The sequence below is a fragment of the Haliotis rubra genome, unplaced genomic scaffold (assembly GCF_003918875.1).
Source record: "Haliotis rubra isolate DU_JTF1 unplaced genomic scaffold, ASM391887v1 Scf347, whole genome shotgun sequence".
NCBI lineage: Eukaryota > Metazoa > Mollusca > Gastropoda > Lepetellida > Haliotidae > Haliotis > Haliotis rubra.
The window spans coordinates 749,831-762,812 of NW_025767021.1; the positions used below are offsets into that span (position 1 = coordinate 749,831).

At 38.1% G+C, this 12,982-nt stretch overlaps 1 protein-coding gene across 1 annotated transcript in view; it reads right to left on the minus strand.

Moving 5' to 3' along the window:
* LOC124284887 (probable E3 ubiquitin-protein ligase HERC4) overlaps positions 1–6,795 on the minus strand; it is a 53,849-nt gene extending 47,054 nt beyond the window's left edge. The window contains 2 exon segments of the mRNA XM_046721019.1: positions 3,486–3,784; positions 6,713–6,795. Coding sequence (XP_046576975.1) covers positions 3,486–3,720 — 235 coding nt within the window. The 5' untranslated portion in view covers positions 3,721–3,784; positions 6,713–6,795.
* Positions 6,796–12,982: the final 6,187 nt, after the last annotated feature.

Consider the following 12,982-nt stretch of genomic DNA (forward strand, 5'->3'; position numbering starts at 1 on the left):
AATCGATAGCAAAATTTCATAATCGATTGTCGCTAATAATTCTTACGAAAACAGTAATGAATACCCAACTCAGACCACAACATAACTGGCAGTTACCAATAATCATAACTTCTATCTGCTTATTCACAGAAATCACAATCATATTGTGTCTACTCACGCCTCAAAATGAAGTGTAGTTGACAGAAAATGGATACACATATATATTTTGTTTTGCAAAATGACGTATTTATTGCAGCTGGCGATCACAACAAACTGGCATGTGTATTTCACCTCAATCCAAGTGCGAACAACTTCAGCTTACCATGTTCGTGAGGGTCCATATAACCTTATTATTAATTATACATATTTTACATTTATAGAGCAAAAGTAAAATTACGCAATGATAGGACATATTTCTCTTGGTAAAATAATAGTTTTAGATGTTCACTGCGTCAGAATTCATCCTGTTATATTATTGGGTATGTTTGAACTAGATCGCCAGGAAGCGTGTGCACAGCTGATTGCTAATTATCGGCTTTACATACAAGACAAATATACACCGTAATCGTAATCCCTGCATATAATAGTAATAATATGCCTAGCAAAACAAATTAGAACTGAAAAGGTAAATAATCTTGTCTAGTGATGTTTAATTGCAAATTTGAAGTCTTTACTGGCAAAGTCATCTTCTCTTGTCTGTTTGTTCATGCAAAGTGATACGATGTCGTTTTCTTACCCCCTGAACAAAAGTTTGACGAAAGTGTAAACCATAGATAAGCCAACCCCCTTCTACAGACTGCTATTTTGGGTCCTCAAAATTCGGCTTATCTATGGTAATATACGGTACATTAGTGTAAATAGTGGGTCAAATTTTTTTTTAAATTGTGAGGATTTGTTGTGATTGTGGAGAATCTGTAAAAGAGTGAATTGAACAGTCATCTTTTCTATACTACCCATCAAAGGTTTAGACTCACTTGTGTAAATGTAGCCACTTACTTCCGTCAACTGTTCTAAACTAGATTTTGTAAAATATTCCATACTGTTTAGAGGTACTGTTTACACATGAACTGATGTATTGTAAAACAAATTCGTAACATTGAAATGATTATTGTCATGAGTTCAATAAATGATGAAACTCAGTGAAAATTGTTGAATTCTTAACAAAACTTTACACCAAAACGCAGCTGTTCACATGCATGATACTTGCACATGCTTTTCAGCAATTTGATGCATGATCCTCAAGCAATTCATCTGCATAAGGTCTGCAGTTGGTTCCCCCAAGTTAGGGGAGAAATTCATCTTCAATGTAACCATAGATATATACATAACACATAGTGAGTGCTTTAAGTGAGTCTAAACGTTTGATGGGTAGTATATATCTTGGTTGCCTGTCAATATTTATTTTTGTACAGATTTTTTGTTGATCAATGTAGACTTGGGTTGTTTGTGATTTTGTACACGCCTCAAATGACAATTAAAACTTATGAAAAATATTATATTCAGGAGTTTCTAGGTTCTTGTAGATGCACCCTCAAGTCACGTTTTTCACAGAACCAACCACAAAAGCTGATATATTTCATTTAATGCTCACACTATCACATAATTAAAAAAATGACAAATATACAGCATTGCAGTATTTGTAACAGAGTTCAAATGTTTACCTGGGAATTGCACAAGTTGTAAAAAATATTTAATTCTTAATCAGTGTAACCGATTACACAATCAATCATTGATCGGATGGGACAATCCAATAGTAACCGATAATCGATTATGAAATTTCAACCGATTCCCACCACTACAACAAACTGAATTATATCCAACAGACCAATGAGCAGAAATTAGGTTGATTCTTACATTCCCCAAGGAGCAAAACTCATTATAGCAAGCTGCAGCACCTTAAACTTTTGACCTGGTGTAAGATTACAGTGTGAACTAAGCAGCCTAGCTGAAATTGCAGTGACGTATTGATACTATAATGGTATGTATTGTGTCCAAGGATCTCAAGGTATTGCTACATCATGTGTTGTCATTATACAGGGTAGCAGACTATATCATTTGTCACCACTGCGCCTCTTTCCGTTACCGCCAAGAAGACTTGTCTCCCTATCGATGCTTGTTATGTGCGAAAATACGACAAACCAATCAGAACATCGCGTAAATGACTGCAGTGCTTTGGTAAAAATAATCCCAAGCACTTAAATCGTTTATGGCATTATGCCATTGTTTTTTATAAGAATCATGCGATTGATGGTGAGAGATTCAAATACACGCATGCGTTTGTTGACATAACGGCTCTCATGGGTCCAACTGAGGGTATTTCTGACGATCTTGCGGGCTTGCTATGGAGATTGTCACGATGCGCTTCCAACAATTTTAGGAAATGTAATTATAAATCGCTCTGAGTTGATGCTATTCAAAACAATAATAGACATATGGCGCCATGGAAATTGGTCACATGACAGATGGTTTGATACAAAACAGATTACCGTGTGAAATGACTCGAAAGAAATAATACAACAGTATTTTATTTATTCATTAAGATTTTATTCACCAGTACATCATTAAAACTAACACTAATCATCTCATTCACAACAACCCGGCTTGTTTGAAATCACAAAGAGCTTCATATACAGTATAAGTTAATTACAAGTCGTCCAGAATTCGAACATAAGACTGATGTGTTTTTCATCACTCGGAGTAGTCGCGGATTACTGTGTACTCGGCATATCGCTGAATAGAGGATTTCCTGTGAGTAAGCACAAAGCATACACCTGACAGGTTTAGCCACTCTGTTTGTTTTCACTGCTATTAGTGGCGGCCAAAGAGACAGCTGGCAGTTCCGGCAATTACTAATTGCTTGTGAGAATAATTGACAGCGATGTAGTCTAAACTGTCAATTCCATAAAATTGCACCACACCTAAAAAATAAGTACGTTTACAGTATATCTGCATGTAACTAATCAACTTTAATCTTTAACATTGGGCATATATTTCACATCTCTGGGAATATTTTAGTCTGAGGTCATTCATATATTTTTCACCGAATTCATTTAAAATTCCACTTGGGTATGACAGCAAGGTTACACGAATGTTCAGTTTGAGAAATATTTTAAAGTCATTTTTGAGTTTATGCTTTGGGATTTAATGTAGCTTTTATAAATTTTATATACATATTTAATAAAACAAATCCCATTTGTGATTATCAAACCAATACGTTTTTTCTCCTTCTTTTAGTTGTATCAAAAATGTTTAATTCTTTAAAAACATAAACAGCAATACAATGAATGAGTCCTTCGGTAATATTAAAGTACCATTGGAATCAAACAAGAATAGAGTGATCGTTCCTGTTTTAAGTAGTTCTGATGTTCATGCACCAATATGAAATCCTTCCAGAGGGGCACGAGTCGCTATTCGGCTTGTCCCGGAATAACACGAGTTGGTCATGAATGAGACCATATAGGATAATTTCTGAGATGGGGAAACAGAAAGAGGCTGAACTGTATTACCTAGTTTTGTTCGTGACTTTTCATGGCCAAGCTGTCCATAATCATTATCACCACAGGAGTGAGCTGTCCCATCAGTGAAGCCGACAAGGGTATGATTGTCTCCACAGCTGATATCACAGATGTCCTTCCTTTCAAGGCTATGTAGTTGTGTTGGGGTGTCCACGGAGGCATGGTCAATAGCGCCAAGGCCAAGTTGACCAGCACTGGCTTTCCCCCAACAGTATACAGTTGTCATTGCTTTCTGTTAAAGCGTTTCCTTGTATTTCATCATAGGTCTTCAATATTATCATACTGATGAGCTGGAAGAGAAAAGATTCATTCAGAGTGTGACCACTTGCGAATGAAAGACAAGATAACAAAACTTAAAGTAACAACATTCTGGACTTTAAACCTTCCCTAATTAACAGTAATATTTAAGCAACAACATTAAACAAAAAATATTTAGCTCGAGTAACTATGGTAACATGAAACTGGTTGCCAAAATGCTAAACAGCTTTGTACAGTGTAACAAGAAATTAAGAATTTAATTTTGACTTTGCATTCAATGTAATAATGTACTTCTACATGTTCTAAGCACTAAAGCATTATTAATCCCAGGGGTGGAAATAACCCATTGCCCGACGTCTGAGTCCAGTGGTTTTTTTCTGTCGGGCAAGCAAATTTGTATATCACACTGTACCGGTGTCCAGTTGGCTTTCCAATGTTATTAATGTTGTTTATTTTAACATGATTTCAGATGAAATTAGCTTTTACAGCACAGTGCCAAATTTTCATCAAATTTTCCTCAAAGCTGACATGGGACATTGGGGGTAGCCAAGTGGTAAGCGTTAAGCTCGTCATGCAGTAGATCGGGTTCAATTCTCCACATGGGTAAAATGTGTGATGCCCATCTCTGGTTTCCCCAGCTGTGATATTACTGGAATATTGCTAAAAGCGGCGTAAAACCCAACTCACTCACTCACTCACAGCTGAAATTCCTAATGTACCACCATATATTTATTATTGCCTGTCTATAGTCATTACTCCCAGTCCTCGGCCCCGTTCCTCAAAGCTATCATAGCCTTAAGATGATGATAACTCCCATACTTTAACATAGATTTTACGACAGTCGGTAGCACTACAATCGCAATGTGGAGCAGGGCACTGGACATTAATCAGGAAACTTCATAAGATCCCTAAATCACTCTAGTCTGAAGGTTGTACAAGGAAAGGTTCAACAGTAAGCGACAATAAATGACACAATCATGTTTCACAATAACCTCAGAGATGACTACATTGACAGACATGGCACCAACATGAAGTGGGATCATAAAAGATGCATGCAAATATGCCATGCCTCAGAAACTAACAATGATATGTCTCACAGAAAGCTCAATGCTGACCATAACCTACTTCATATTTTGACTTATGCCTTTTCAATGCAGTATTCCATCCTTGAGGCTTATGCTAAGTTTAATGATACATGCATGACTTCTTTTCGAGAAGATGTAAACCATAACATTTTGAGAGAGAATTTCCAATTTTGAGACATTGCCTTTTTTAATGTATGTCCATAAGAATCCCCCAGGTCAATGTGGAACACGACCAGTGGAGACCATCTTCTAATATCAATTATTTCTGTTCCATATTGACTGTTTATAGTTTCCTCAAAAAGTGACCGTGATACTGGATATTGGAGGATAAATGGCGATCTAAAGACTTTCAAGTTATCATCAATGAGTGAGTGAGTATGGTTTTACGCCGCTTTTAGCGATATTCCAGCAATATCATGGCAGGGAACACCAGAAATGGGCTTCACACATTGTACCCATGTGAGGAATCGAACCCGGGCCTTCAGCGTGACGAGCGAACGCTTTAACCACTAGGCTACCCCACCGCCACCTTAAGTTATCATCAAACAGGGATAGATAAAATTGTTATAGTGTCAATGAACTTGATATGGTAAATGTGTCAAACTAAGGAAGGCAACTTTTTCCTCATACACCATATCTGTTTATAAACAATTAGGAATGTATTCACTAAGCCAAAATGAATCTGCTATGATAAACAATATCCTGTGGGAAATTGAAACATTTTTATTGTTGATAAGTTCTTCATCTCCAGTTATTATGAGTGTGCGAAAAATTCAAATTTTGCTCACTGTTAATAGATACACAAATTTTATGCATATACATCTGTATATGGAGAAGGAAGGTTTACATAAAGTAGCTCACTTGACAGAAAACGAAACTTGTCAGTTGGGCTACCTACATTTTTGTTTCACTTGCCCGAAATAATCGAAGGTAGCCATGGACTACTGGGCAGGTGCTTCTTTCACACATGGCATGAGTGGCATAATGACATATATTTTGGATTGGTCATTCTTAATTGTGATTTTGTGAAAGTTTTCAAGATGTTACTTCTTGGTAGTGCTGGTTATCGCTCACAATATACAGATTGATAATTGGAGCTGAGTAATAAATCCATAATCGATTGTAATTGAAAATCCCACCTCAAAACTCGTGGACAATAACTGGACACAATCATAATATTGTAAATGAAACAAACATTTCACAGTATAATTTGATTTTTCATTTTTTATGCCCATAGATAACGGAAGGACACATAATCAGAATAAAGCTTCAAAACACATACTTATGATCAAATCTTAGAAACCTATCAGTTTGAAACAGAGATCACTAAGACTGTCACTAAAACAACAGCATTGTTTTCATTGTTTTGTGCATAGTAACTTCCAATGACTATAATAAATACAGTTTTCAGTACCACTGCAATATATATCATCTGGAAAAACAACTCACTTATACAAAATCAATCAAAGAAGCACAAGTAAAAATTAACTTCTGCCATAAATACTGGAATCAGTTTCAAAATATTTACTGTCTTCCTGTAAACAGCATAAAATCACAGACTTGGTCGCAGTTCGGTGAGTTACAAATTAATAAATTACATTTCCCTTAAACTGACCTACTATAATTGAAAATGTGTATGTTCACCTATATTGCCAAAGAAACAGGATGAAGGCCACTATAACAGTTCAATAAATATTCTTGCTTAGGTTCCTTGCATGGTAAACAGACGACAACAATAACTGTAGTGACAACCCGCCAAATGTCTTTCGTCTCATCGTCATTGTTCGTTGTTTATTTTGCCCTGGAATTCTGACACACTCAATATTACTCTACTTATATTGTTTGTTTAAACCATTGGCAGTCCATCGCACGTACATTGTTATGTAATTTCGAGCTTCACGTTTCCGTCGTCAACATTCAGGCCATTTTCAGTCTTCCTTCTCGATAGTTCTTGTAATTATCTCCCTTGAAAGTTTTACTTCCGGCTCCAGATCCGCGCAGACTCGAGGGGTCGTTTCAAAACCACAAAACTGGATTTAGCACACGCATAAAAAACAAGCACGAATATAAAAGAAATTAAATATATTCTTTCGTTGATTTAAGGGATATGGTTCTCAATTATACAGCATGAATAATTTATGGTCGTACATTAAAGAAATTCAGTTGTATAAGACCAAATTTGATGACATTTTGGCACGGTGACATTTTAGCCTAAACTCCTCAAAGGAACTAACATTGAACCGCTTAAAAATTTATATTTAGTACACTATTAAACTTCAAACACTTTAAGTTTGTTAGGTTAATTTTCCATCAGAAACAATTGCAGTGGACTAGATCTATATCTAATATCGCCTCACAGTCTTTATAGTGAATAACACGACGTTTCGGAGTGTATGCTAGCTCACCTGATGAAGGAACAAGCATACACTCCGAAACGTCGTGTTATTCACTATAAAGAAGTTGACATCCATAAATCTTGCTTTTCTTATATATCTATATTACTGTCCATATTAAGATATGTACTTGTAAAACGTGTGATGAATGAATTCTGCTTTCTCTCAGGAAAAGATAACTACCACTAAATTGCTCCTAAACCAAAAACACTTCCATTCTGCTAACCACGCCTACCGAGCGTGGATGCACATATTTCCTAAAAAAGACAGTGGGAGATATATTTTAAAAAAGCATGACCAATGAATACACAAATTCAAAGAGGTATCGATTGGTCAAACATTTGTTTATAGGGCTCGGCACGGTCCCACCAATGACGATTTGATGGAGGCTTTGTCAACTCCTTCTGCAGCTTCTGACCCATCTCGACTGACGTAGCGGGTCGCCTTTTAGGACGTTGGCGTAGGCGTTGGCGTAGGCGTACACAGTGAATTACGCCTTACGTCATTGCAGACCAACTCCCAAATCGGCCATGTTACCTCACGCTGACGTTCGTCATGACCCCTCCAGACACGCCAGTGCCCATCTAGAAGGCTCAGGGTGTATTTTGTTTCATCTGAAAACAGTTCACGAGAACATCGGCGATTTTCCAACCTACTACTCCCTGAACACCATTGTAGATAACGCATTCCCCCAAAAACACTTACAAATACTGCTTAAAAGCAAGAGTGGGTGAGTGAGTTAATATTTAACGTCACATCGGCAATATCTCAGCCATATCGTGACTAAAACTGACTGACTGAGTTAAGTTTTACGCCGCTTTTAGCAATATTCCAGCAATATCACGGCGGGGGACACCAGAAATGGGCTTAACACATTGTGCCCATGTGGGGAATCGAACCCGGATGCTCGGCGTGACGAGCCAACGCTTTAACCACTAGGCTACCCCACCGCCCCCTATCGTGACTAAAAGCAGGAGTAGACAATGTAACATGTTTCTGTGGATAATGATTATCAGCAATACTAATGGCACCGAGCCTTTTTGACGACATTTCACTGAAACTGAAGTGTCAAGATAAACAATGATCCACTACTCGTGGTCCTCATGTTATGTTTGAGGCGTCCTGAAGCGTAGGGTTTTGGTTCCGACAATGTCTTTGGCCGTCTTTTACCAGATCTTAATCCTGACGACCGATGACAACATTTATTGTTCGCGACCATCAGCGAAATTTGGAGATTACCCAATGGTAACCAGTTGTTTGGAGTTATCCATACACGCATGATGCAGCTGTTTGATGCGGAGCGGGAATACAAACATCTCCGGTTGCAACATCCTCGATAATCTCCAGGGTATACGTATACGTTCCACTAGTAGTGGATATTTATCGGAATGTATTCCCTGGAGATTATCGAGGATGCGGTTGCAAACATATCCCTGGAAATCAAGTAGTGAGTGAGTATGGTTTTACGCCGCTTTTAGCAATATTCCAGCCATATGACGGCGGGGGACACCAGAAATGGGCTTCACACATTGTGCCCATGTGGTGACTCGAACCCGGGTCTTCGGCGTGACGACATGGTTCACATGGGTATGATATAAAAATGCTTTATAATATCCCCTGTTATCATATACAATAATATCAAACTGTAATTAATTTTCAAGGAAATGCAACGCATTTTAACCTTGTTTGGAAATTATTGTCCCGGGAGAGTGAGACGAGCGGACGAAGTACCAAAGGATGTAACTCCAACTTCCAGCCACCCGAACTGATATTTGATCGTCCAATAAATGCCTTGACAAAACACGTCCACCCGGTAGGGTAATACGGGTTTGGTTATTACACCCAATGTGATACGACCGTCTCTATACTGCATATGCAAAAATGCCGTATATCATTTAGGATATAATGTTAACATGTAAAGTTGCTTAACATTATCTTTAAAATGCCATTTCAAACCAGTTATGATTCTGCTAAAGGGAAGGCCCTTTGAGCTGTGGAACTTTGAACTATACCAGATGCCTGAATGGTATGGGATGATAGATTTACTGTTCATCAGACATGCTGGCCATCTTTCCAGCGAATGTTTGGATTGCATGATATCTGACCTTGTATATAAAGTGTAAACGTTGCAAACTCACCCCATCTCATTTCATAACCCCCACCCCAGGAAATCGAGACTTAGCACCCAGGAAAGGGCTGAGTGGACGTTATATGGTTAAAGGACTTGGAGACAGAATAAAGTACCTGCTGATCCTTGGTTTGGTCAGTACCATATGCTGTTGGTTTGGTCAGTACCATATGCTGTTGGTTGGTTAGTTTGTTGCTTAACGCCACACTTTGGAATCTTCCAGCTATATGGCGGCGGTCTGCAAACACTATCTGGACCAGACAATCCAGTGATCAACAGTATGAGCATCAGTCTATACGCAAATGGGATACGATGACACGTGTCAACCAGATCAGCGAGCCTGACCACCCGATCCCGACAGTCACATCTTACCACAAGCATTGGTTTCTGAGACCAATTCTAACCTTCTAGTCTTCACGGGTCCAGTACCATTATGCATTCGTACTCGGTGTGTTCATCAAAGTGCTGAACTTTTACTGTCTCCTTCACTGGGGGATGGGATGGGTGTGTGTGTGTGTGTGTGTGTGTGTGTGTGTGTGTGTGGTGGTGTGTGATGATGATTTTTATGGAGAAACATGTACAATGTGAGTGGAAACCCCCACCCCCTAAAATTTATGTACAAAGTAAGTGACCCCCTGCATGTCATGTACAAAATGAAAGACCCCTCCCTTCCCATATTTTTTAAGCATAATTTTTTTAATAATGTTGTGTACAAAATTGTAACCCCCTAGTGCATGTGTAAAAATTGATGACCCCCTACCTCACCAGAACAAAATGGGTGACCCCCGTTAAAATCATCATCAGCCCCTAGCCATAAATTATGAACGGTCCCTGATGTAAATGTTTTTTTCATAATTACAAGTCACATGCAAAGGCCGTAAATATACCCAGGTATATACCAATTGTGGAAAAGTACACATTCCGATGAAGCAGTGTGGTTTTGGTTTCATATTTTTACAACTAATTAATGTGTGACATGAATCGATATTCATGTGACACATGAGTAATGTTAATGGAATCACGTTTATGTTTTTCTCCGCGGGAAACACGCTTGACACAGTGACTGATATATAGTTTGGAAATTTCTAAATGAAAGAAAATGTCTCTGACTATATACCGGATGTGAATATAACACAAATACCGATCTTCCGATAGATCTTGATGCGTAGTTATTCAACGAAATCTCTCATAGATTATATCGAATTCCACTATTATGGTTTCATGAGGTCAAAGATCGACACATCATCCTTTTGAAAAAAAAGCCCGGTCCAATCTTGCTCATGACAGTACAGACATTCAAAATAACACGTTCATATAAGTCGGTATGTGTTAACAATTGCACGTCAGCCCACGCATAATTTGAAATGACGTTTTTGAGACGACCCCGAATTAACTTGAAGTATCTGACTTGCAGCAATATAGTCTTCTGCCAGTACATGTTTTCTCAACTAGACTCCATTTACATTGGAGTCTCTGATGTGAGAACTTTGTCTCACCGCAGCACCCCATGACAATGATAACGAAAGGACATTTTGACGAATTTCCCGCAAATCTATTTATAGTTTAGGTATTTCCATAACATCTCACATCCTGCTGCTTAATGCGCTTGTTTCCCGTCCACCATGTCCTTCGTAGATCCGCGATTTTAAACCCGGAGACATGGAAAATGTTGCCTCAAAAGGTAATGTAAGTATTTGCTTTGACCACAATACGTATTTATGCTAATTAAGTTCTGTAAGAATACACAGGGCCAGTAAAACATGATTTGTCCACCTCGAGCGGAGTGGCGATCCACTCCCTCCAAGACATGATAAGACTCAGGTCTGGTCAAGGTTCATTCATTGACAAAATCTCTGATGTCGTTACAAGTTTGGGCTGATCACAGTACCATGTAACATACGTTCATTCGGCCTTGTCTGCAGACTTGTATTTATCAGGTATTCTATTAGTTCAATGTCCTGTGCATTGATGCATGTTAAAAATACATTTTATTGACCAGTATTAATCAGTGTATATATGCCATAGAGGTGAGGTGCACAAAGACTGAAAGATAAGAACTAAATACTAAACAGACCTGTTGGGGAAAGTTTACATGTATAAAAATAGCAAAGTGTGCAGATAAGATAAATCTAGATTATGGATGATACCATATATTGGAAAACAACTCTTGTTACAGGTTGTTAGTGAAAGATATCAAGAAGCAATGCTGAGTGCGAACAATGTTAAACATGCACTATGACTCCCGACAGTATCAACACTCAGAGAGCATGTGTTGGATGATTCAAGCTCAATGGATGATTCAGGCTTTTATTTTCTCTTTTGTTAAGGGACTGTGCTGTATATATGTATACACTTGCAAATATTTGGCGTTATATCTCACATCACATGATCACTGTAGTGTTGACTCACTGTCCCTAAACACATTATTATCTCTTCCTCTTATAACCATTTCAGCAATGTGAAAGCCCTAAATGAAGCAAGTCTAGATTTTTCTCAGGTTCAGGTTTTGAATCGCCCATCTCACAGGGGTTAAGTTTCAAATTGAATGAAATTAATTGTTTCTATGAAAATGACATATATATATTCATGAACTAAGTGTTAGTCTATGTAAAGTGCTGCTGTCATTGCAGTGACTGTGACAAGTTTAGTTCATCTTGCTTAGTACGTGACTATTTCTGGTGATGATGTCATAGCTGATGATTATGTACATGTAATGAACTGGAAAGTTTGTGATTATGTATACGACTGAGGGTTTTCAGTGAATTTGTCTATTAATGTATGATTTCATCATACTAATATTCAGATTTTTAATTTTGTCCGGAATGCTATGTGTAAAATACAGGATTTGGAAGCCAGTGCCTGACTCATTACATTAGTCGGCCAAGAAAGGAAATCAGCTTCTGTTGTCAGAGGAAAACATGTTCCTTGGGACCCACATTTCTTAACCTTTGACTCACACAATTATATTTTCTGAGTAACCTAGGACGAAAAAATATCTAACCTAGTTGAATCAGTGCATGAAAGTTGTCTGAATTGTCCACCATCATTTCCAGTAAGAATTAGCCAAACCCAACTGTATCCAGATCTCGGGTGTTATCCTAAACAACTAGTCTGGCCCATCCAGATCCTCATGTCATGTCACTCTATAAAGGTGAGCTGCAGTACCTAGGGTATTCAGGCCATTTTTTAATGTTATTTTGGTCTGTCAAATCTATTTACTGCATATACATTTTTGTATGCTCTTAATAACAGAAGGAGAAATGTCATATGGCTCAAGTTATATTTTCCCGTATATTTTGACTCCAGACCCTGCAGAGGCAGTGTTGTGGTCATGTGACTGCAAGATGGCTGTGGCCAATAGCCAACCAATCACATCCCAAGCCTTGGTCTCTGGCCAACCTGAAAAAATGTTCATTCTACCATATGAGACGACATTTACGTCATGTACAAGGATGTGGCTGCATGTTGTGGCAGTAGGCTTTTGTGTTATTGATTTATTTAGTAGCGATTCACTGAGAAACTACTAGGATACAGATTTATAGTGAGTGAGTGAGTGAGTTTAGTTTTACGCCACTTTTAGCAATATTCCAGCAATATCACGGTAGGGGACACCAGAAATGGGCT